Here is a 27,095-nt window from a genome sequence, read left to right on the forward strand (position 1 = left end):
AATATATATATAAAATAATAGAAGGGAGGCTGCCCGGAACCCCCATGCCCCAAGGGATGTCCCCTTGGGGCTATAAACAGATTTGGAAGTAGGAGGGGGGGCCGTGCAGCACCCCTCCCCTGCTGATTTTGACCCCTGGCCTACCTCCCGGGTTACGCACAGCGCGTAGGACCACCATCTTCCTGGGGCCAGCACATGAGCAACAAACGTGGGGCCGCGCGGCACCAAATCCTGGAGCCATATATGGCCCTGGGGACTCCTACCCCCCAGGACCGGCTCCTGCTATGTCCTGGGGTCCCCACACCCAGGACATAGCTCTTTGCTTTTGATTGGCGGGAGCTGACAGCTCTGGCCAAGCAAAAGGAACGCCTTCCAGCGGGCAGAAGCTGTCAAATTGCTACTGCCTGTTAGAAGCAAAGGTTTAATTTTTTTCCCTGTCCGCAGGCATGCAGGCAGGGAAAGACATGGCATTATTGCTCCTGCGTGGAGGGATCTGCATTTACAGCAGCTCCCTGCGTGAAGCAGCAATGCCAGCTCTGGCAGGAGGTAGAGAGCCCACTGGAACTGCGTTTGACTGCGGTGGCCTTGCGGCTACCCCCACGGTCCGGAACCTGCACACAGGTTGCCGGCTGAACACTAGGGCACCAAGGAGACATGTCCAGGCCCTCGGGGATGGGGTGCCCTGGATCGAATTCAACTGGGGAGGGGGACTATGCAGCCTCACTCCCCCATCACATTTCAGCCAGGCACTGGGGGATGGGATCCCTGAGGCCAAAATCGTCCCTGAGAGGAGGGCAGCGCAGCCTCCCTGCACTTTTAAATATATGTTTATAAAGCCTGGGACCCAGGGGATGGGGTCCCTGGGGCAAAAATTGGCCAGACCTCTCACTTAGGGGACTGATGGATGTAGCAGGATGTGGGGAGGGACTGGCCTCTCCTTTCAGACCACTCTCCCAGAGGACATGTGTGTTTAGTAGGGTGTGGTGATTTTATAAATGATGTAATAGAACATGCCATGAGTGATGTCATATGTGAGGTCATAAGCAGTGCATGGACAGGATACAACTTATTGTTAGTGCTACTAACTATAACGATAACTGCTGATTTTCTATGGGTTTTTTTGTCCAAAATTTAACATTATCAATGGGAAATTCACCTTCCTATAACTTTACTTTAACCTTTTGTTTTTCAGTGAATTTCTAAGGTTTTTATAAATGAAAAGAGATATTTTTATTACACCAAACTATAACGTCACTTTAGCCTTTGGTTTTTAAAGTAACTATATGTATATATATTGTTAGAAATGAGGGTCTCTAGTTGGCCGTGGCTTGCACCCTGTCCAAGTAGGGACCCTTATTCTAGTCAGAGAAAGGGGATTTCAAACCCAAGATACCCACTGCAGACCCCCTTGGTAGCTTGTCACAAACAGTCAGGCTTATCTCAGAGGCAATGTGTAAAGTATTTGTACAAACACGCACAGTAACACAGTGAAAACACTACAAAAAGACACCACACCAGTTTAAAAAAGAACCAATATTTATCTACATAAAACAAGACCAAAGTGATAAAAATCCAACATACACAAATCAAGATATCACTTTTAAAAGGTTTATAATAGTTCAGTTCATAGGAAACTTTGGAAACATCACTTTTATCATAAAGTACCTGGGATGTGTCAAAATCAAAGACAAAAACAGGCTCAGGGGAGATCTGGTGCAGGAAAACCAATGCGATGCATCAATTTCTTACTCCCAGGTGAGGTGATGTGTCGATTCCTTACTGCAGTGCAGGGGAGGTGATGTGTTGATTCCTTACTGCTAGGGGAGGTGATGCATCAATTCCTTACTGTTAGAAGAGGTGATGCGTCAGTTTCTGGACACACCGCCTAGTTTCCTTACTGCTGGGCTTCGTTGATGAAGAATTTGATGCACATTTGCGATGCATTGAAAATCCGAATGCCCTGGGGTCGATACAGCGGTGGCAAAACAGGCACTACATCGATTTTCTCCAACCACAAGCAGGTGATGCGTCGATTTCTTCAGCCGCACAGCAGGGCCTGCATTGGAATCAGAGTGGTTGCCTCAAACATCAGAGACATGGTGCGCTGGACTCTAGCTGCAGCGATCGTTTTATCTGCATGTCAGGCGCTATGTCGATTCTTCATCCACACTATGGCCATGCGTTGGTTTTTCAACCACTCAGCAAGACTGCGGCGGGAAAAACCAGGCTCTGATGGTTGATGTTTGGATTTTCAGGCTTCTTTGCAGCAGAACCACCTCCAAGGGCTCAGAACTGGAATTGGCACCACCTGGCAGGTCAGAACTCCCAGCAGAGGAGTTCAGGGACTGCAGGTGAAGTCTTTGCTGGCTCTGAGACTTCTTAAAAGGAGGCAAGCACGCACAATCCCTTGTAGAACCTTGGCAAGCAGGATGAAGAAAGCAAAGTCCAGTCCTTTAGCTGTCCAAGACAGAATTAGCAAGCGGCAGGCCAGCCAAAAACAGCAACAAGCAGAGTGGCAGTTCCCCTCCTACAGCTTCTCCAGCTCTTCTTCTTGGCAGAATCTCCTCTTAGTACAGAAATGTTCTCAAGTTATGGTGTCACAGATCCTGTACTTATGACAGTTTCTGCCTTCGAAGTAGGCCAACTTCAAAGGAGCCTCTTAGTAGTGCACAAGACCCTGTCTTTCCCTGACCTGCCTCTAGACACACTAAAGGGGGGGTGCAGACAGCTTTGTGTGAGGACAGGCATAGCTCTAGTCAGGTGTCGGTAACAACTCCTCCCACCACTCTACATCAGGAAGACCCATCAGCCCAGTGATAGGCAATCAGGATATGCAGGGCACAACTCAGCTCCCTTTGTGTGACTCTCTAAAGTGAATGCACAAACAGCCCAACTGTCAGTCGAAACCAGACGTGGATTCCACAGGCAGGCAGAGGCAATGGATGGTAAAGCATGAAAATGCCCACTTTCTAAAAGTGGCATTTTCAAACATGCAATTTAAAAACCAACTTAACTAAAAGATGTATTTTTAAATTGTGAGTTCAGGGACCCCAAACCCCAAATCTCTATCTCTTCCCAATTGAAACCTATGGGATAGATAGTCCTTGCCACAATGATAAACAAAATTGGCAGTATTTCACTGTGAAAAGGTGGTTCCGACCGTCTGAGCCGCCCAGATTTTTCACTTTTTGATCACCTGATTCTTGATCTTTTACTGTGGGAGAGCCTCATAAGCTGGGACTCACCCATGGTAAATTCATGGTAAAATGGACTGCACGTTTTCTGCTGGTGTACCCCTTGTGAGATAAGGGAGCTGCGATGTAGCTAGGATTCGGGGCACTGAGCTGGGTACATGTGGGCACATGTGTGTGCATCAGTGTAAGGACTGTACGTGGGAGATCTCTGTCGTGCGCAGCCCTGGAGCTGGGTACAGATAGAAGGGTATAGAAGGAGCTATGCAGAGTTAGGTGGTGACATGGAATAGGCCTTATAATATGGGTGACACATGTAAGGTATAGTCAGTGTGCTTTACTGTTTCACTGTAGGAACACTCCATTATACTCCTAAGGCAATGGAGACCACACAAGGTAGTTTCAGTTACCTTGGGCCTACAAACTCCAGACTCGCATGAAAATACACTGTAATTTGTGTGAAAACTATTCTGCTATGTCCAAATGCATATCTGTACTGCTTATGGGTCATCCAGAAATGTTGTATTCCTCTGCCTCATCTCAGAACTAGAGCCCAGGCCTTGTGTGACCCTGCCAGGCTGGATTAGCTACCTTCCTCCCCAAGCTGTAGCCTCAGAGGCCCAGCCCTTTACTGCATGCATTCCCAGGTCAGAGGTCTTCACCCAAGGAGGGAGAGATGGGGTAAAGCGGCAAGACATCAATCAGCAGCTGTCACCCGGTGCCAGGCACCAGGCCTGCTCCATGTCCCGGCCAGGATGTTTTAGTGGGGAAACTGAGCTTTTCAGAGACCATGTGGCAGGGTACCCCTGGACGGCGCCATCTTGAAGTATCCCAGAGGCCTGTGCAGGCAGGAGGGATCTGGGGCAGAGAGGTAATGTGGCGCTGTTGGATAGTGCAGAGGTGCATTCCCTACAGCACCGTCCGCCCCTCCTTAAAATATTTTGCACAGGAAGAGGAGCTCTCTCTGAGATGTGCTCTTACTGAGGAACACTGTTACTGGAGGCTGACCCCATGGACAGTTGGAGGGGGGAACGCCCTGACTGCCTTAGGACTCTGGACTGTGTCTCTGAGTCCAGGATCAGTGAGGGAAGTCCTGGGTTTCTGCTTAAAAGGAGAAGTGCAGAAGAGGAAACCAGGAGAAAGGCTGGCGCAGGGAGCTTGTGGAACCTGCTCCCTGCTGAGTCGGAAGGTGGCTGCTCCCAGTGGATAGGGCAGGCCACCATGAGTGAAAAGAGGCCAAGATTGTCGAAATCGGCAAAACGAGGGCCAAGATATGCCCCCAGAAGGTAGGTGACCTTTACCGAACCCACGACGAAGCAGGTGGGGCTCCGTTGCTGGTCTCCAATGTACCCCTGAGCTGGGTTAGGTCTCAGGGGCAACCATCAAAAGAAGGCAAAGCAGGGGAGCACTGTCACGCTCGTACTCCCCGCAAAGCAGGCAAGGGACCCAGGATCCCATCTCTGGGCCCCCCACAAACGAAGGGAAATTAGGAAGTACCATCGCACCCCTGAGAAGGTGTCTCAGGGGCCCCAGAACCCAACCCTGGGCCCCAACAAAGATAAAGGTCGGGAGCACCATCATGCTCCCCCGGGAAGGTGCCTCAGGAGCCTAGGATCCCAATCCTGGGCCCCAATGAAGATAAAGGCGGGGAGCACCATCCCACCCTCAGGAAGGTGCCTCAGGAGCCCAGGATCCCAATCCTAGGCCCCGAGAAAGAGGAAGTCGGGGAGCGCCATCACGCTCCCCATGAAGGTGGACACAGGCCCAGGACCCAAGCCCTGGGCCCCGATGGCTGGAGAAAGGAGGTGTCACACTCCCTCGCAACGGGTGAGGGGGGAGTGCCATTGCATTCCTCCACATCACCACCAAGCCAGCCCCAGCCCGCGCATCTCCCCGCAGGAGCAAGCAGAACAGAGGAGGAGGGACTGGCTCCCGCAGCAGCCCACAAGTGTGCTGGCTGCCCGGGGAGCTGATGAGGGCAGCCAGGAATGGGCTGCCCGAGCTGCTCTCCAATGACTTACTTGCACGGGAGATGTCCGAGTGGGACCAGGCCCCTTTTCCCCCAAAAGAGTGGAACACAGCGAGAGGCCACCAGCCTAGCCAGTCCTGCTCTCTCTGGGGCAGCGCGGGAGCTGCTGTTCAAATATACAGCTCCAGACGGAGTGCCCTGTAATTCCCTACTGGGCCAGGCCCCTGCTCAGCAGAAAAACAGCTCATAGGTGGCTTGTGGTGACCCCAGAAAGTTGGGGTTACCACCATTGATTAGCAAATGTGGGGGGGGGCGCCTTCAGGAGCTGCACAGATTCCGTCATTACAGAATTGGAAAGTCTCCACCCTAAGTCTCTGGGGACTGTAAGGAAATAAACCCGCAAGAGTTTTTGGATGTTTACAAAGTGTACCTAATGCTGGAATTTTTTGTTCTCCAGCTGGCATAGCTGATGGTTAGGACAACAACAAGGTGTGAGAGGCTTAATAGGAGTGGTCATTTGGCGAGATCCCCTAGGGGTGAAAGGGTGTAATTGCAGAGAGATGCAGTTTTACTGAGGTGATCCTTTAGGGACCAGGTTTCGCATGCCTTGTGTTGTGCTAAATGTGATATTGTAATATATGTTGCCAGCATCCTTGCCAGGGTGCCTTATTATAATTGCATAGCCACTTAATTATAAATGTAGTGTCTTCTAGGGGCTGTAATTGACTTGTGTTAATCATGCTAATAGTTATGATAGGTACTCCTCATGCCCAGTCATGCTTAGACATGTATTCTTGCTACTGCTTTAGTTGAACAACCAGACTGTCAGCCACTGTTATTTAAGTGTGTATATTTTATAGTTAATATTAGGTGCTCTCGGTCAGGGTGATATGTCACTATGGCAGGTGTTCCCATTATGAAATGCTTGTTGAAATAATATGGTGGGTAACCACTTGCTTGGTGCCAGTGGTGAGGGCCCTCACTCCAAGTTATGGTCAACCCGTGGCATTTCGGTGCAAGAAAATGTTTATATATGTGAGTGGTGGTACTATACCCCCCTTCTGTGGGAGGGGGGACTGTTTATGCAATGTCATCAAGAAGCATTTCCATGAGCTTATGTATATTTGTATATTGTTGCGTAGTATTGAGTAGTGTGTGTAATAAATGTACTTTTACTTTTTTATAAACAAAATTACAGACTGGACAATCATTTATTGAGTGTTTTTTCTGTGTATCTGTCAATGGTGATTAATAGCCCACACCACATCTCTTGAGTAAGCCTTGGACTGCTCTGCAACGCTACCCTCTGAGAGTCAAGCGCAACAGTGGGGTGTTTGTTCCCCAGGTCCTCAGTGAAGGACAAACATAGACCCATTACTTGTGCAGGCCACACAACTAATGCTTTGTTTTCCAACATTCACTATCAGGACATGTGAAACACATCAGCACATGCATGACCTTTCGCATCTACTGCACCCTGCCCATGGGACTACTTTGGGCCTACCTTAGGGATGCCTTGCATGTAGTAAAAGAAAAGGTTTAGGCTGGGCAAGTGGGTGCACTTGCCAGGTCGACATGGCAGTTTAAAGGTGCACTCACAGACACTGCAGTGGCAGGCCTGAGACATGTTTGGAGGGCTAATCATGTGAGTGGCACAATCAGTGCTGCAGACCCACTAGTAGAATTTGATTTACTGGCCCTGGGCGCATACAGTGCACTTTATTCGAGTCAAATCAGTAAATCAAATATGCCAATTATGGGTAATCAATCACAATCATGATTTACGCAGGGAGCACTTGAACTTTAGCACTGATCAGCAGTGGTAAAGTACCTAGAGTTCTAAAACCAGAAAACACGAAATGCAGCACACAAACAAAAACAGGAGGCCAGAAGCAAAAATGGCAGGGGAAAAACACGCCAAAGATGCTAGGTCTAACATATATATTTATGCGTGTGTGTGTAAGTGTATGTGTACGTATATATATATTCACTGATATATATTTATTTATATTCTATATATATATATTCACTGAAAAAACAGGAACGATATAGTTTGCCTGACATTTCACTCGTACAAAACCAGTGAAATTCAGCAGTTATAGTTAGCTGAGCTAACTATAACGTGTGCAGCCGCAATGCATTGCTTATGACCTCATATATTATATACATACATATATATATGTGTCAGTGGTACATGGGTGAGCAACTGGATATGTGAAAGGCAGTATAGGTGAGTGTTGGAGTATTTGAGTGTCTGTATGTGTGAGTGAGGGATTGTGATAGTTGCTGTATGTGTGAGTGTGTGCTTGTGTCAGTGAATGTATAGATGAGTGAGTACATGTTAGTATCTGTATGAATAAGTGAGTGGGTGTGTGTATAACTATATGGGTGATTAAATGGCTGTGTGATTGACTTTAGGTGAGTGGGTAGGTGTGTGAGTAGCTCTATGAGTGACTGACAGTGTGTGAGTGACTGTATGGGTGTATGAGTGGATATATCAGTGGCTGTATTAGTGACAGTTGGTGTATGAGTGGCTGTATGGGTGACTGAGAGGATGTGTGTGTAGACCTATGAATTAGTGAGTGGGTGTGTAAGTAATGGTATGGTTGTGACAATAGTTTTGAGAATGTTAGTGTGGTAGTTGGAGTGGGTGCATGAAAGGTTATATAGAGTGTGAGTGGGTGCATCAGAGATTCTGTGGATGATGTTATCAATGATGTCATCAGTGAGAGCATTTGAGATTGAGCACATAAGCAGTGCATTGCGGGGGCGCGAGTTATAGTGAGCTCAACTAACTTTAACTGCTGAATTTCACTGTTTTGTTTACAAGTAAAATGTAAGCCTAACTATAATGTCCCTGTAACCATTGTTTTTTTCAGTGAATTTCTATGTTTTATTAAATGGTAATTCCTATCTATACCGTTGCTGCAACCTTTGGTATTTTCAGTGAATTTCTACGGGTTTTTAACTAGTTGTCGCATATGCAGAGTGGTGGAGAAAGGGGGTAGGGCGTTTGACCAGCTCTCAGGAATTTTGCTATGTAGGACTTACAGAAGGCACGATGAGGGCTTCTTGGCCGCCAATGTCCCTCATGAGTAAAGTAAACTTCATCCCCCAACCAGTAGTGTGCCAGCAGCAGTGTTTGCAGAGTGGTGGAGAAAGGGAAAGTGGCCTTTGAAGACCTCTTAGGAATCCAGCGGTGTGGAACATACTGGAGGAAACAGGCCCCTCTGTCAGGCCATTTTCGGCCGATTTAGGCCCGTGGACTCCATGCCACTGGGCCAGGGATTCATATTTATTTAAAATTGGCAGGACGCCACGCGGCTCCCCTCCCCAGGCCACCTTCAGCCCCCGGGACCCCATCCCCAGGGGCTTGGCCTCCTTGTTGGGGACTGCGGTGGGAGCCTCAATGGAGTTCTCCAGGACATTTCTGAAGCTGACTCTGGGGGGCGGTGGTTCCCAGGGCCATTTAGGGTCCCCCTCCTTTATACAAATGTATCCCAGGGAAGTAGTGGTCCCCAGGGCCAGTGGTCCACAACAGACCCCCTTCATTATTGTATGTGTGTCCCAGTGAGATAGCAGTCACTGGGGCAGCGGGGGAGGCCACTTAATGGAAAAGTGTGCACTGGGAAGTTGGCAGTCCCCGGGGCAGGGGGAATTTGCACCAAATAGCACAATCTGCATAACAATATCTACCTTTATGTCAAATTTGGTGTAATTCCATCTAGCAGTTCGGACTGTAGGTTTGACAACGCATTCCTGTATGAATTAACATTAGAAACGCACCCTTATTTCACGCCCCTATTTCTTGGTCCTCACTGCACGGATCACTCTCAAACTTTTCATGAGACACAGAACCTACTTTGGCACTTGTTTTGGAAAGTTTCATGAAGATTAGTCAAACGATGCCAAAGTTATAGACAAGTCTGAAATGTTTTTCCTATGGAAACTAGGTCCTAATTATAACTACCTACTGGCGACCCCCAGTAAGTAATATCTATATATGTGTATATATACATACATATATTTATATCTATAGATAAATATATAGATTTATATGTATATATACATATATATATATATAGATACACATAGACAACATATATATATATATGTGTGTGTATATATATATCCATATATATATCTATCTATATATATATAAAAATATATATATATACATACATACATAAATATGTACTGCAAAACTCTAAAATGTGTCAAGCTGTATAAGTTAAGGGAAAAAGTATCAAGAAGTAAAAATGTGCAGATTTTGTAAGTGCTTAAAGAACAATATTAATGCTACAACTTTATTCTCAATTTTTTCCCCTAGGTTCAGCCCATACGAGTGGTATGATGCCCACCCATGCAACCCTGGCTCAGACATTGTGGAAAATAACTTCACCCTCCTGAACAGTTTCTGGTTTGCTGTTGGAGCTCTGATGCAGCAAGGTAACGTACCTGGAGAAATGCGGCTGGACCATCATTAGGCGTGCATTTTTTTCCCCTTCTCTCCTATCCCCCCTCAAACCCCTCCCCCCCCCTTCTCGCCTGCCAGCCAACTCCTGTGTATTTCGTCCAACAGCCGTCAGTTTGCTTCTTACAATACAACCTTGAAGAACCATTGCTGTGCTTGTCAGAGGTATGACTTCAGCAAGAAGAAAGATGTTCCTTTCTCACCTCTTTTCACAGCGCGATGGAGCACAGACAAGAGCTTTCTCACAGGCTGCTGTCGAGGGCTGTTACTGGGTTTCAAACAAGTCTGACACAATTACTGAACTGCTTGTCAACACAAACACTGAAAACGCTTGTCTCCCTTTTTGACAGAAAAAGCAGGTTATGTGCAGTTATGTTAAGATCAATGTTCGTTGACAGATTTTATTGCTGGAGGTATCCAGCCATTCTCTTTATTGGCGCATTGTGCAGAAAAACACCGGTACTGAGCTAGTGTTGGAATTAATTGTTCATTTTGTGACACATCACAGTGAATGAAGGCATTGGGGTTTTAGCCCCAGTTACATGTTGTGCAGACCTGTGTGGAATTCTACTACGACAGTTATCAATGATCCTGTGACCCTAATTTGTGGGATTTTAGCATAGGGCAGCACAGCAAGGCATCCTGCTTTGCTGCCCTACGCCAAAGGAAAAGTGCAGGAATGCCCTGTATTTAAGAAATACAGTGCATTCCTGTCCTTTCTCCCTGCACTGGCACCGTTTTGGCAGCCTAGCGCCAAGCATGGTCCTTGGGTGCCCCCGTTGCACGCAGGATTGTTTTTGTGCAGGAAGGGAATTCTTCCTGCACAAAAACAATCCTAAGAGGTGTTTTTCTCTTTCTACGTGTGCTGCAGAATGCAGCACACATAGAAAGATGAAAAACAAGGAGAAATAAACATATTTCTCCTCGTTATGCTTCACGTCGGGAGGTGAATTTGGTGCTTCCGCAGGTTTACATGGTTTTGTAAATCTGAGGCAGTGTCAAAATCCATGGGTGTTGCTTGGGAAAATCCACCGCAACACCGATGGATACCTCCCGGGCGCAGTGTAAGGCAACAGTGATTTGCGCTGTGTTGCCTTACTCAAGATTTATGAGACTACTAAAAGGCCCTCATGTGGCTTTGCATGACTTCATAAGTCGGTTTAATAGCCCTGTGGCATGCATGTACCACTTTACTTCGTGCAAAAGTGATGCAGGGCTCTCATAAATAAGCCCCTCTGTTGCCACACCTGGATTTTCTGGGTGTAGGAACAGCAGACCCGACTTCACCAGCCCTCCAATCTTGCTTGTAAGATTGCTTAGGGAATGGGTTGCATTGAAGCCAGGACCCATTCCTCTTCCTCAGATGGCTTTCTGACATGGCATGGGGGTATATAATACGCACCTTGCCATGCAGCATCATGGAGGTCTAGTCCGTTGCTTCGGTCTTCTGTTGTGCATACCAGTGGGTGAATAAAATAATGAGGTTGCTTAAGGAAAAATACATGCTTCTGTGCACCAGTGCTCACTGTTCTAATCAGAGATAGCCCATTTGGCGCAATTTAACGTCGAGCTTCTAAGTACTACAACCCTTAAAATACCAATTGGCAAAAGACGTCTCAAAATCTCTGAAACTCGCTGCATCATAATGAGCACTGCTAGCTGCAGCAGGCAGTATGTTGTGCATTTCTTGCCCAAATATATGAGCCGACTAAGGAACCGACATGAACTGTAAGATTCCTAATACACGTTTTGACTGCACACAAAGAAAGCAAGCAGTAGCGTCCGGCATGGCTCGCCGGTGGGGGTCGGGTGCGGGGAGCACACGGGGATGGCGACGTCATGCAGGGAGGGAGGTCTCGGAGGGAGGTGAGGTCATACATTTAAAAAAATAAATAAATAGAAACCTACTTTTCTGCTGAGTCTCGTGTCTTCACTGCTCCTCCTCTCCTTCTTTCCTGCCTCCAACAGGAACAGGAAGCAGGCAGCCAGGTTACTTCCCCTAAGCCAATCACAATGCTGCAAGCACCGTTGTGATCGGTAGGGACTGCGCCCACCCATGGGGCTAATGGGGTGGCCATGTTCTCCATGCAGACTGAAATGCAGCCTGCATGGAGAAGGGTAGAGTGCTTATGACTGGTTTGGTCGGCCTGAGAGGGACGCCCAAACAGTCTTGGCGAACTCAGGAGTGAACCAACCACTCCTCCCCTGCCCTGCTCAAAGAGCAGAGCAGCCCTGCGCACTCTCCTGCCCGCAATGCGCAAAGCAAAAATAAAATGGTTGTACCTAAAAGTTATTACCATTTTATATTTTAGCTTGCTCACACTGCGAGAAAGCAGTAGGGCGACGCACCTCCACCCTAGTGGAGGAGCCGCCCCTGAAAGCAAGCTGATGCTACCATGATGGCTAACAGACTTCACTGCTCACTGACTTTTCTGTATCCAGAACCCTCAAACCAGGAAGATCAAAAGGTGGCTGAGGGTGAGCAGGGTTTAGCAGGGGTAAACACTGCCTACCCTTTCAAATGTCAAATGTTATTAATCATGAACCAGTTAATTAAAACCATTACATGATAAAACAACAATGTATTTCTTCATTTATGTTCTGGTAAAGGAAGATGGGTGCAATTGTCAAATTAATAGAGCACAATAAGTAAATATACAAGTTATAGACATTTAAACAAATATTAATCTCTGCAAGCCGCAGATCCATTTGACTGTGGAAAGATGAGTTGTGTAGCTATGATTGTTTCTCAAAGGGCTACTCTGCTTGTGAATTAGGCCATGCAATATTAAAGTACTGGTGCGTGCTGTGCTTAATACATCTAAAACGGTTTTGAGATTGTTTTTATTAACATGACACAGAATAAAGTGTGAATAATTAAATACATTTAAAAATAAGAATTTTTTTGAGATCTTAAACTTTATAATAGTTACAGTGCTTCTATAAAATATGACAGATTGCCTAGGCAGGCCCTAGCATTGTGCTAACAAGGAATACAACCTGCGATGCAATTATGCACATGGGCATGGCAAACACTGCCTACCCATAACTGACCTCTTCTGCTCCTATAACCTTTAATATTTTTTGGTCTACTTCCTGAAAAATAGAAAAAGAACACCTCAAAAAATGAGTGCCCCTATAAGTAGGAAAATGGGTTAATTCTTTCAACAAAATACATGGAGCACCATGGATTGACAAACGTGAGCCGCACAGATCAAAATGGACAGCAGAATATATTACATCACCAGACGCAATGTTGAAGAATAATGCTCTTTGATTTGAGAAAGGCGTTCAATATTGGCGAAAGCCAAATCACACAACGTTATCAAGCACTAGTTAAAATACTAATATGATTTTAAAAACATACATTCAACTAAAATTCCACCTTATATTACAGGCAGCGGAAATGACTAGATGTAAATGCATACTCACATTCTCATGTGTTTTTGTTTTGAATTCTACTAAATCTGGGACAGATCTTTGAGTAGGATATGAACAGTGCACTAAATGGAAATATGAAAGTACAGGTACTTAGAGGCATAACAGCAAGGAACCGCGATGAATAACGCATATTCATCGCCATCTATCCTTGGAATTTATCGCCCTGGTAGCGCGTTATCAACAACGCGTTGCTCCAGGGCGATAAAAATTCCAGAGATAGCGGGGAAAATCACCATGTTCCCTGCAAAAGGGCGATAACCTTGCTGATACGACCCTGTGGTCGTAGCAGCATAATCCACCCCCTATGTTAGGGATGGATAAGTCAGGATTTTAGCAGATGTTAGTTTTTGGAGAAAACAACGGTTTTCTCCAAAACTAACGTCTGCTAAAATGCTAGGGCAGCCTTGTAAATATCGCGATGCGCACATCAGCGATTTTTGCAAGGTTGTACTGCCCAGTGACGCCCACTTTGCATCTCATTTGAGATGCAAAGGGAGGTGTTGGGAAAAAGGGTGCTAACATGCGATTATGCATGTTTACACCCTCTTGTAAATAGGGCGATAGTTTTATCTCTGCTTTTTTTTTTTTTTAAAGCCAAAAAAGCGGAGATAAAGCCCTTGTTAATATGCCCCTTAGTATCTCAGAGTAGGTGTGTGTTGTTGGCTACTACAGATGGTGTGCTGCTAAAGGTATTGCGCCCCTGCTAAGAGTGGTACTCACTGTTTCAAAAGAAAGATGTGTCGTTACCCTGGACCTGATAGTACTTAAACATTTAAAGCACAGTCCATGAGTGATTTGATGGGCCTCGGTTTGAAACAGGAGATTCGATGTTCAAGCAGTCAATCACAGGCCTTGAATCTCTGAAAGCATTTGTCTGTAGTTCAATGTGATCCTACTGTAGAAAGTGACATTAATAGCCTCCGTTTTCACCGGCTGAGTAGGGGAAGGAAAAGTTTTTTTTAGAGAAACAAAATATTGTTTTAACATTTCTGACATTTTTGAACAGTATGTATTTAAATGTTAGTGTTGTAAGGGTGAAAGAACATGGACTGATTTACACCATTTTCACAAAAATTGGGGGGATGGAAAATCTTTCTATGGGAAAACATTTTCCAGGAAAACAAGAACGTAATAGTAAGGATAGTTTTAAAATGTCTCTTCGTATCTACCCTCCACATTTAAGTGTAATCACTGTAGGGGTGAGGGAGTGTGCCAGTATATCTTATTTTCACAGGAGTTTTTGGTGAACATAATGCCTTTCATTGGACACCTTTTATGAAAAGAAAAATCATATATATTTTTTTAAAACCCTAGTTTTCTTAACCTACTAATTCAATAGTGCAGGATAGTGTAACTATGGCCAGTCAAAGGGCTTTCTTTGCAAAGGAAATTTTTTGGTAAATTCATTAAACCGAGAGGGTAAGTGAAAATAATTGATCCTCCCAGACTGAGAGAAAAGATGTGTATTCTACTTATATTAGGGACAAATTACTTCAAGAAATCGCTTTGCTTGATTACTTGAAAATAAGGCACACAGAAGCTAACCAGATGTCTCCACCAACAGCTATTTTTGAGTTTTGAGGTAGGGTTTGCAGCCTGTATATGTACTAGCTTTGGTTTTACTCAAATAGTTATAACAGAGACTGTTGATTTTCCTTTGTTGTCCCCATTTTAAATATGTTTCATTTATGCTGTGCAATGAAAGGTCAACATTGCATGTACAAAGTAGCAAAACATATGTAACCGGCAACACACTGCTATGCAATCAAAATAAGGCACATAGGAAAAATACAAATGTCTCTGCCCTTAACTGCTTTTGAGCTCTATTGCCCAATTTACAAAACAAAGCTGGAGACTGTAGAATTACCTGTTGAATGTAATCCCTCAAAAACATTGGTATAAAATTCTGTTTTTTCTGTGTTTTACTTAAATCGGTTTTATTTGTGTAGTGGAGTGTAGATGATACTTCCTCTGCAAAATAATTGCCGACGTAAGGCTCAAGGAATACTGGATCACGTTACAAAGAAACCTTAGCTTTACGAGACAATGTTGAGATTAGTTAAAATGTGAAAAAGAGAGTGATAGCAAAAAACACAAGAGAGAAAGGAGAGTTCAGGTAACGTTTAGAGAGATGAGAAAAAGCACTAATGGATATGTGAGAAAATGTGAATAAAGATATAGGGGCCCTTATTCAGACTGGCCCTATAATGCGAATGTAGTTGCTAACAGGGTCAGAACGCGCCAGAAAAGGCCATACACGTTGTGTGGACATTTTGCAGTAGCCATGTCGTATTCCCTACACACATATAGACAGATAATACTTGGAAAGACCTGTGGATCCTGAGAAATTGCTTTGATGTCTGAAGCTAAGTCATGCATGTTCTGTGCTTCTTGAGGAATGAAGTGCAATGCTCTTGATGTGTGAAGAGTGGAATGTGGAATGTGGGAGCATCATAATCTGATGAGAGGTCTGGATGGTCACTTGGCGTCCAGAGCCGCTCCTGTGTGGATGGCTCTCTGCTCTGCTCTGGCTGCGCCTATCCACGCAGGATCCCTCGTTCATCTTTTAACAGTAGCAGAAGAAAAGAACGAAAATAAAATTGAGGAATATTCTGAGCTTCGTCAGAGACACAAAAAACACATCAGGAGTTGTAAAGTCAGAACGGTGAGCAATGAAGAGTCATTAACAGCAATTAGTGTTTGGCTTCACCTGTGTACATGATGTCGTCAGAGCTGGACTGAGGAACCAAAAGCAGCCTGGCAAGAAAACTCAAATGCTGTCTCTCTTTCCATCCATTCTCTCTCCTTCTCTCCTCTCCCTCTCTGATTGCTTCCTCTCTACCTCCCACGCTCCCTCTCTTTATCTCTCCCTTAAAGCCTCCCTGTGCCTGCTGCAATTAACCTTAGGGAGCTGGGGGAAGTGACAGAGCCACCAGAACGCCACCCCGGGCTTTAAGAACCATCCTCCAAGGGGTCCAGCCCACTGGGGAAATGTCCTGTGGAGTAAAAGGCCTGTCCTGCCCTTGATATGGTCGAATAGGGTTGACTGAGTGTGAAGAAAGCTGCTGCTGACTAGCTTAGTGGTGAATATGCTACTTCAGGGTACTCATTCCCTGGAATCGCATTTTCCTTGTGGGGAGTTTGTGAGCACAGCAGTTAGCTCTAATGGGGATCAAAAGATGCCTGCCGCAACAACTGGTACTGCATACGGGAGGTGGAGTATGAATACGACCCCAAAGATGCCAGTGATAGTCATGGCCAATGACCATAGTATTGAGCTGCTGGCTCTGTGCATTTGACTGTGTGTTTTGCAGTGCAGTTAACTGTCAGAAGTGGTTGCTAATGTGATCTTGACATTTAGGAGATCATGTGAAATGGCGAAACCGGCTCTAAAAACAAGCTCCACAGAGTATTATGGGGACCAGAGGGAGAAGGCTCCGTTTTGGTGAAAAAACTAGGTGTTGAGGGATATTATTTCAAAACTATTTATTTTACTTCGCATTTAGGTAGGAACTAGTTAGTCATTATATAATCTTTGAAGATACAGAGCTATTCTTTATCTGGGTCCTATCATTGCAGATGTTGGCATTTTTGTATTTGATCATTTAAGGGAAAACACAGATCAGTAGGTAGTATGAGAATAGTGAGGCTGTGCCTGAAGGTAGTGTTACATATACCTTGCATACAATTTTGAGAACAGAGAATTGTTGGACCTGGCCCTTTTTGCAGAGTTATCTCCAAACTTTTTTGCCTTCTTCATCCTATTTTTCTGACCTGTTTTGTTGGCTTTAGGACTCAGGGCACTTTACCACTGCTAACCAGTGCTAAAGTGCATATGTTCTCTGTCTAAATTGTATTGGTGATAGGTTTATCCATGATTGCCATATTTGATTTACTAGTAAGCCCCTAATAAAGTGCACCAGGTGTGCCTCGGGCCTGTAAATCAAATGCTACTAGTGGCCTGCAGCACTGATTGTGCGACCCACATGAGTAGCCCTGCAAACATGTCTCAGGCCTGCCATTGGATGTCTGTGAATGTAGTTTTGAACTGACATTTTGACCTGACAAATGCACCCACTTGCCTGACCCAAACCTTCACTTTCACTAAATGTAAGTCACCCCTAAGGTAGGCTCAAGGCAGCCCTATGTACTGGTGTGTTTTGCATGTCCTAATAGTGAAAATGACTAATTTCATTTTTCACTATTACAATGACTATCTCTATTGCAATGACTATCTCTCCCGTAGGGTAACATCTGGATTGCCTCGAAATATATTTTAAGTGTGATTTCCCATTGGGAACATATAAAGTTTTAGAGTTTGGGGTTTCTGAACTCGTAATTTAAAAATATATATTTTGGTCAAGCTGGTTTTTAAATTGTGTGTTTGAAAATGCCACTTTTAGAAAGTGGGCATTTTCTTGATTAACCATTCTGTGACTTTTCCTGTCTGTAGAATACACATCTGGGTTGACTGACAGTTGGACTCTTGTGCATTCACTCTAGACAGTCACACAAAGGGAGCTGAGGTGTGCCTTGCATATCCTCATGAACCATCACCAGGCTAATGGGCCTTCTTGATCTAGAGTAGTGGGAACAACTGTCACAGACACCTGAATCATTATTATTATAATTATTACTATTATTTAATTGTTTGAAATGTGGATTGGGCACATCTACCCAGGAGAGTTTACAAGGGCAAGGTAGATGCAGGGGAGGGTGTCCAAGTGTAGTAGAGTTAAACAGCGAGGTCCTCAGGCTTTTATGAAAGGTCAATAATGAGTTGCAATTTCTTGTAGCTACAGGAAGAGAATTCCACAGTTTTGTACCTAGATACGCAAAAAAGTGGTCTTTCATGAGAGTTCGACGGAACCTCGGTACAGTGAACATAGCTTGGTATAAAGAGCTCAAGGAATGAGTAGGCTGGGAAGGGGCCACCAGCTCCTTCAGATATCATGGCCCTAAGCTCTGTTTAGCCTTAAACATATAGCACAATGCTTTAACCTGAAAACGCTTCGTGAACCTGAGCCAGAGCAGTTCCAGAAACTAGTGAGAGACTAGGCAGGTTTCAGTAGGTGAAAGAGCATCCTACTGGCAGCATTTTCGGACAATCTTTAGATGATGAACCAAGCTCTTATTGGCACCCAGGTACAGCAAATAATCCTGTCTGGATATGATTAAAGCCTGAATTACAGTCCTGACCAGAGATGTGCCTGTCCTCACACAAAGTTGTCTCTACCCCCTTAATTGTGTGTCTGGAGCCAGGTCAGGAAAAGCCTGGGTCTTGTGCACTACAAAGACTTTTTTTTAAAGTTTGCCTACTTCAAGGGCAGAAAGGAGTATGAGTATTGGACCTCTGACACCCCAAAATCAAAATGCTTCTGGACTGAGGACATTCTGCCAGAAGGATGAGCTAGATTCTGTAGGAGGGACTGTTACTCTGCTTTTTGCTTTGTTGTGCTGGCCTTCCTTTGCTGCATCTGTTCTTAGAGTAAAATAACTGGATTTGCTTTCTACATCCCGCTTCCAAGGTTCTCCAAGGGCTTGTTCATGCTTGCCTCCTGGTAAGAAGTCTCAGAGCCACCAGACACTTCACCTACCAGTGCCTGGGCTCTTTTGCTGAGAGCCCTGACTTGCCTAGTTGGTGTCAAATCCAGTTCCTGGGCCCTTGGAAGTGAAACCTGGTGATGTAAAGAGATAATCCACACACTGGATGCTTCCGATTCTTGTGGCCGCATCGGCCGCAGGTAGGAGCGGGGGGAGGTGGGGCTGGATGCTGCCCCCAAAACTCGTGCTGCCTGGAGCGGTCCGGCCTCACTGCCCACCCAGCTACCCCACTGTGTGGCAAATTTCGTTTAATAAAATCTCGTCCCATTCGGCATAGATTTTCTTTATTCAACCCGCTGGGGTGATATTTTTTTAGACAACATTCAGGACGTACTACATTTGTTAAGCAATCTTTTGGTAGGAATATTCTAGTACCGCATCATGATTTCTCTAAATATTATTAGAACATGTCATTAATGGTTTTCCAAATGCTCAAACTGAAAGTAATTACTGGTGTTAAAGTTCTGCCTTAAGCAACTGTAAATCTTGTGATGTAATAAGGTTCTTCTAGCTATTCAAAATATGACTTTCATAGCTTTTTCTGCTGCTGCATAGTGCCACTCAAAGAACTCATTATAATGCCATGCAGCCAAGTCCGCCAATTAACATTGCCTAGCAAGTACATTAGGTGAAAATACGAAATTCATGTAAGATTCTTTTAATTTTAACCATTACAGGAAGTTTTCTGAAACCCTGCTGCCCCCAGGTAGCATGCTCTAAGATCATTAATGAACATTTGAGATGCCATTATCAATTAGGTAAATACCCTTCACTATTATGTGAAGTCAAGTTCACCTCCAGACACCCATCTGAGGTGCAAACAATTACCTTAGGATAATGTTCTCTAGAACATTCATTAATTTTAGCATTGATTGATATGTCTAGTGAAGAGGGAATTGGTGACCAGGGTATCACGTTATAAATATGTTGTTAATTTCTCTAAGTGGACATGTGTGGTTAGTTATTGTTATTTTATAGATAGCATTATTATACATTTTCTGTGGCTGTGTGCTTCCACATATTCTGTGTAGATTTAACTTCACATTGTAGAATACTTTGTACCAGCCGCGGCCCGTGCAGGTAAGAGCGATGGGGCGGTGGGGCCAGGTGGGGGAGGATTTCGACAGACGATGAAGAGGGCAAATAAATAAATAAATAATTTTCCCTCACTGTTATTTTTTTTAAATCCTCCCGCACCCAGCCCCACCGCCCTACCGCTCTTAACTGCATGGGCCGCGGCTGTTTTTTACACAGGAATGTCAAGGGGACAGACGGATTCAAGTGTGCGTGTATTATTTCTTTCAGTGTTTGTTTCTCAGAGAAGGATAGTTAAGTTAATCCTTGGGTTCTAATTCAATCACCACTGCTTTGCCACATTTTGTGATTCTGTGCAAATCATGTTACCTCCATGTGCACCTGTTTCCCCATCTACCACAAACTGAGAGGACTGAGAAGCAAGCTAACAACCAGTGCTAAACTGTATACTAAATACTGGATATTTAAATGTTGCTAAACAGCCGCCCGAAAACTGGTTTGTTTTCATAGCGATTTAAGTCTTGGCAGCTGCCCTGGACACAAGGCATCTACTATAAAGAAGCAGGCTTCAGAAGGCTCAGCCTTTTACATGTGGAAATGCTTTGTAACTGGTGATAGAAAGTCTTCTGTATGAAATCTCCCCCCGTGGCTGTCCCAGATCTTTCCATTTCACTGAAATATGTGTTTGTGTTGCAGGATCTGAGCTGATGCCCAAAGCTCTCTCGACGAGGATCATCGGTGGCATCTGGTGGTTTTTTACTCTCATCATTATTTCTTCCTACACTGCCAACCTGGCCGCCTTCCTGACGGTGGAGCGCATGGAATCCCCCATCGAGTCAGCCGATGATCTCGCCAAGCAAACAAAGATTGAATATGGAGCGGTGCTGGATGGTGCAACTATGACTTTCTTCAAGGTGAGCACTTGTCAGTGTGGCATCTTCTTAGCTGTTGGGTGCAGTGGAAATTGTATTTTACTCCCAGAAGACCAGCATATGCACAGAATCTTTTTTTAGGGGGGCTGAAGTGAGCAAACTTAGACATGGATGTCTTGTTTCTAGTTTTCAAATTATAAATTGGTCATGTTTAGGAACTGTGCTCAGCCCTTTTAAAACCAATTAGTTGCAAATACTTTTTACACCGAAAAGTCAAGGGGACAACATAAAGCCAGACTGTGCAGAATGACCCTAGTCTGTATTCTATCCCATTGGCTTTGAGTTTCTTAGCTCTGTGAGAAATGTGTGTTTTTTAGACTGACATTTTTGAGATGAGGATACTATGGTTTCTATTCAAGTCAGGAATCCACTACATTTTTTAAACTCATCTCCAAATGGTTTGAACGTGTCATTCTAGCAAGCGCTTGCTTCCTCTTTATTAGCTGCGATGAGTTATCTTCCCCAGGGCTAGACTATACATTTTTAATATGGTTGAGTACATTTTGAAAATTCTGCAGGAGAAATTAAGCATAGTTAGGCGTAGTTGACAAACTTTTCAGCAACGAGGTAATGCTGTTTTTTACCTTCACATACCCTTGCCCCACAAAGAACTTCTAGGAGAAGATTTTTACATCAAAGGTCTTTTTCATGGAAGACATTTCACAGGAGAGTAGGATTTTAGGTTTTTTTTCTCACAAAACCTACTTGTACGGGCTATTTCATCTTTTTATAATACTTTGGCAATCCAAATTAATAACGTTTTTGGAGTCTGAGGGGCAGATTTACAAGAAAGTGACGCATCTGTACAGATGTGTCACTTTCCCTGCGCCACCCTTAGAAAACCTTGCGCCACCATAGATGCGCCATATTTACAATACGGCGCACTATGGCGCAAGGATTGACAGATGCGTCAGAAATTCTGACGCATCTGTTGGCGGAAAAGTCACGCATTGCTGGAGTCGTGTCGCAAGCACGACGCAACTCCAGCAATGTGTGTTGAGGCCTATTCCCACTACACTGCGTCACTACTTACTCCTGCTTGAAGCAGGCGTAAGATTTTGACGCAGTGGCGTCCTAAAAGTGGCGCAGTGAAATCTTGTAGATTTCACTGAGTCACTTTTACAAGGCCTTCCTGCGTGGGAACGCCCACCCTGCATACATTATACCTGACGCAGGTATAATGTGACGCAGGGCTTTACAACGTGACGCATCTCCCTAGATGCGTCACGTTGTAAATAGGCCGCATTGTTTGCGCTGCTGTTGCGTCAAAAAAGTGATGCAACTGCAGGCAAAAGTCACGCAAGGGGCTTGTAAATCTGCCCCTGAATTTTTTTAAAGATGTGCCTCGCAATGCTTCCAAAAGGTCTGCTTAGCACATTTGACACATCATGTAGGAACGATTCCAAACCGTTATAAGGAGGTTCCCTTATTCCGCAGCCATAGACACATTCAACAGCAACAAACCTGCCTTTCCAACCCTCACCAACCATCGGAGAATAACACTGTATGTTCCATAGTGGAACTCCTACAAGCAAAGCTCCACATGGACAATACAAACAAGCATTGAACACATAATGCATTGCAGCACATCACAAGTTTTGGCAAGATAAGAGCCAATTTGTGGATTTCTATTGCCAAATTGACAGTAATGCCATGGTAGGGCCCTAGTATGTATTGGCATGACAGGACACTGCAGCTAGAGGTTTAACTAATATGAGTGCAGCAGGGGCACCGGTGCTCAGGTGAGTTAGGGGCCCGCTGCACCCAAATCATGGCTCTCTCTTCCTGCCTTCATTCCAATTATGCAGAGCGACTGGGATCCTATTGCCTTTGGGAAGTATAAATGTCATGCTCTACACCTAGCTCCCTAGTAGCAGAAGGAGGATGCTGTGTGACTGGATGCAAAGCCGATTTAGAACTATTTCATCCAGCAGTGGGTGTGCGCCTTGAATGATGAGGCAAGGGCATGCGCCGATGGCGGTATCAGAACTGCCAACTGGACTTTTGCATACCTGACCTTTTTGTTTTTCGCACGTGATGGAATTTTCTCCGTTTTTTGGGAATGAGGTAAGGGATGGAGAAATATGTCAGTCTCGTTTTTTTGGGGAATTAGGTGTGGGATGGATTAATATGTCTATCCCCCATCAGTGATGAATAAAGGTCAGAGTCGCTCAGAGAAAGAAAATTTATCTGCACAGGCTACAGAGGATGCACATTTTAGAATGTGTCGGAGTACTAATTTGTCTATACAATGACATCACAAGAAGAGACATCACATGAACTTTGACACCATTTTTCACAGTATGTTCCATAGACAGGTGGGATATTACAGGAAACTACAACAGCAAGTAAAAAACTTCCTAAACAGACATGAAAAGGGCCTCTATAATGTGCAAAACCTACATTCTCACTCCTCATATGGTGTTGTCTTTATTAAATGTGGGAAACATTGATCATCCCCACTGGAAACTGACTTTAGTGGCTATAATAAACATTAATTGCCCTTGACAATCGGTTCAGTATTCACCCCATACGATATGAACACTGTTGGCTCCAGAAGGTAGTGAGCAGCCATTGGCCACAGGCAGCAACTAACATAAATTGCCACAGAGAGTATGAGCAATATTGGTCACATATATAATGCCTCATCAGACTCCTCCCTGAGGTACAGGAAGTCCAGTCTTGAGGTCATCCACAGGGCCCTTCTGGTGTGTGCTGAGGAGACCTATGCAGCAGTCTCCACACACAGATGCTGTACTCCCACTTCATCATCTCATATGGTTTTCCATCCATCTCAGCGTCAGCCCAGCATGGTCCATGAAACCAGTCACATCTATCTTTCGCCAATTGCTCTAGGTTGAGGCTACATTCACGATCACTTGCACACTTGGAAAATAAGGAAAGAGACAATTTCTGTCACCTGCAAGCATCAGCAAATACAACATATTGTTTGTGGCGTAAAACGTGGTGTGCCGTAATTTCATGTACCGTTTTTCCTGGTAGACCATGCTTTGTGTGAAAGACATCATGCAAGACTAGGGAAGGAAACTGGTTCAAAAAGAAAAGATCTCAGAAAAATATTTTCTGTGCATATCATTCTGCCACAGGAGAAACAATTGCAAAAAGTGTGCAATGCGAAATTGTAATACATTCTTGAAAATTTTGCATGTGAATTTTAGATTTTTCCCACACCTATTAACAATAGACTCCTAGAGAGGCACAGCGGCTGACCGTCTTAAAGGAGGACATAACAGAGAGACCTAAGCAGAAAAAGAGAGACAGGCAGAGATAGAGCCCAAAACAGAGGCCAACACAAATAGAGATGCTGATCAAGAGATAGCAGAGAGGGACAGATGGACTGAGGTGAGGTGCACAGGAAGGGAGACAGATTTCCAGAGTAACAATGAGGAAGAGAAAAAGAGACAGAAGAGAGACAAGCAGGAAAGGGAAAAAATGAGATTGAGAGACACAAACATCCAAGAGAGAGAGAGACAGCGGAAATGTTCTACAAAACAACCATAAAGAAAATTACTACCGAGAGAAAAAGATTAATAAATACTTCGAGAGAGAGAGAAATAAAACCAGTCAATGACAAGAAAGTAAAAGAGACAGATGAAGTGCATAACAGATATAGATTAATATAAAGTAACAAAGACAGGAAGAGTGTGTGTGGGTCATAGTGAAAAATTGAAAGGGAAAAGATAAAAAAAGAATGAGGCAGCTAGCAGTGGAGACAAAACGTTTCTCTTTGGTAAATTCCCACCCCTTGGAATACTTAATTTCCATTTGATCCAGCGAAACAACATCATTATTTAGTTTTTTTTTCTAATACATGAAAGTTCATGTCTGACTGTGCATCCTAGATATTAAGCCTTTGGTGAAGCGTGTAGGATTTGCATTATTTAGTCCCATTAAGCTCCCAAGAACAATAGACCCAGCGGAACCCTCCCCAGCTACGCGTCCATCACGAGGAAAGAGTGCGCGGTTGTGGAGCGGTGGGGGCAAGAAACCGCTCCAAGAACAAGCAGCAATTAGTTTTCAATGCAAATCCCAATCACGCGGATGAGGGCAGTGGGGAGGTCAGTGATTTGTCAGACGTGTCTTGGAAAGTATTACTGTAATGGAATCAAGTAGGTTTCAATCTGCTTAATAACTGGGACCTTTGGCCTTCCTCCGGGACTCCACTGAGACTGTCAGATGAGAGGAGATGACATGAGTAACTCGCCTAGTGTGCCAATATGGAGTGTATTAAATAAAAGGCACATAATTGCAGGCTGTGCAGGCATAATACCATGTGTCTGAGGTTTGCACCATAGCTAATGATGCTGATTGCTCCCTTACTGAGCAGAAGGAACCAAGGCGGTTGAAGCTGACTACCAGCTAATGCCAGTTTCAAGCATTAAAGGGAGCGCCTCTGGTCCCTACCACAAGTGTAGTGTGTTCTATTACAATATTGCACGTATATCAACTCCACAATATCAATTATGAGCACATCATCAAGATAAGTAAATGTGGAGTTAAGAGCAACAAATCTATAGTTCCCTATGTATGCTCACCTGGTCATTATATCGGTTCGATACTATGGAGTCGATATATGTGCAGGCCGATATTCTACGTCGCAATATTGTAACGTGCAATCCTTGAGCAGTGTAGACAATGCCTAATGGACTACTTCACTAATGATTCTTAACATTGGTTTTATAGCCAAAGATGATGGTTGGCTAGTCTCCCAACTAAGCATTACCAGGCATCAGAATGATGAAGTCTGTACATGAAGGGCTTTGGTTTATAATCTGTGGCATAACCCAAAATGGGTGTTTATATGCAACTCAACAGGCAGACGTTCAGCTATAGGGTTTGTGCTCCAGTGCTCCTTTGTCCACCAGTCTCATTGTACTGTACATTGCATGGATTGAGGCAAAACGGAGGGAGTGACCAACATGCGGCACTTGTGGGTAACAGGGCTTGCTAGATCCCAGAGAAACAAACCATTTGCAAAGAAAATGCAAATGTGCACAATGAGTTAATCTGCAAATCCTTTATATTTGCTGATTAACTCATTGTGTGCATTTGCATTTCTTGGAAGTCAGAAGCACACTGCTAGAAAGGCGTGTCTAGCTGTCTGCGTGACTTCGTAAGCCCAGCATAGGAGAGTCCCTGAATAACACTACAGGGAAACATTCTGGGACGCTTTATTTTTGCAAATGAAGAGGGTGACCCCCTTCCCCTGACTCCACGGCCCCCCTGGGGTCGAGCCCCACAGAATGAAAACCTCTACTGTAACACTAAACTGACATTTGCAAGAAATGCTCCATGACCTGAGATCTTAAATGAACTCATACAGGTTGCATTGTTTGATTCCTAGATCAGTGCTGCTTTAAGCCTCTCTCTGGATACCAGTGTAGAGTGGTCATGAGGAATGATTTACCATTTAAACAGAAACGCATGGATTCCAAGGGAGGTATAGAGGCCTCACCCCTCAGTGAAGTTGAGAAAATATTTACAGAAATTTCAAAATGTTAAGGGTTGTTGGCAGAGTTGCTCCTGTCACGTCTCTGATTAATCTTTCATTGAATGCAACAGTTTACTGCCCTAGGGTTTTTGCCATGTCTTGAGAACGCATAAAAACATGTAGTTGCATGTTTCTCCTTCAGATGCCTAGTCTCAATCTCCTCAAGGCCTGGTTGACACATTCTGCCAGGTGCAGTGATAGTTTGACTCACAGTGAATTTGGTTACCGGTTCCTTTGTGTTCCGGTCCTTCTTCATGGGCACATTCTGCTTGTATGCTTTTTAGCACCCCGGTATTTAACCTTTACTGACTGTATCTGGGCCCTCCTGGAAATATTTGGAAGAGTAAAGGAGTCCCACCCAACAGCCTCCAAAAGGAAAGGAGTGTGGCAAGTTCAAGAGTTTGGGCTAGGGGCTTGAGACTGCATGCAAAGTGATACAGCACTCCCACAGCGCAACCACCAATGTGCTTGCACCTGGATGGAGAGGCATGACACTGGAGTCCAGTTCCAACAAATAACAATATCACTAATGGGAAGTATGAAATAATCACCCCCAAACACATTAAAATTACAAACTATGCTTCTCATATGTTGCAACTGCTCTGGTGAGGGCCTTACCTAAACGTTAGGTGGAGAGAAGGGTTTGTCAGAGGTCTTGACTTAGTGGGGCAGGGGCCTGATAAAACCGGCAGGCCAAACACTCTGACCAGGATACATGGCATGTTGCTTCATAGAGGAAGCCTCTCTGACAGAGTGGGCATGGATGTGCTGGTTTTTCTAAAGGGCATCTTCAAGTCTTCTAGCAAGGGGGTCCATCTTTGCAGTGGCTCAGGCACGAGACAAAGACACACTTTTCCAGGGAAGAGAAATTACCATGCATATGTGCATTTCTTTAAATGTAAACAGTGCTGAATATCATATTTTACTTTCATTTTAA

At 44.5% G+C, this 27,095-nt stretch overlaps 1 protein-coding gene across 1 annotated transcript in view; it reads left to right on the forward strand.

The window, feature by feature from the left end:
- Positions 1-27,095, forward strand: part of GRIK3 (glutamate ionotropic receptor kainate type subunit 3) — a 1,116,666-nt gene that overhangs the window by 1,014,279 nt on the left and 75,292 nt on the right. The window contains exons 12-13 of the mRNA XM_085647918.1: positions 9,491-9,609; positions 20,411-20,628. Of these exons, the coding sequence (XP_085504044.1) occupies positions 9,491-9,609; positions 20,411-20,628 (337 nt within the window). The remainder of the gene's footprint in view (positions 1-9,490; positions 9,610-20,410; positions 20,629-27,095) is intronic.

Source organism: Triturus cristatus, chromosome 3_2 (genome assembly GCF_964204655.1).
Source record: "Triturus cristatus chromosome 3_2, aTriCri1.1, whole genome shotgun sequence".
Classification (NCBI taxonomy): domain Eukaryota; kingdom Metazoa; phylum Chordata; class Amphibia; order Caudata; family Salamandridae; genus Triturus; species Triturus cristatus.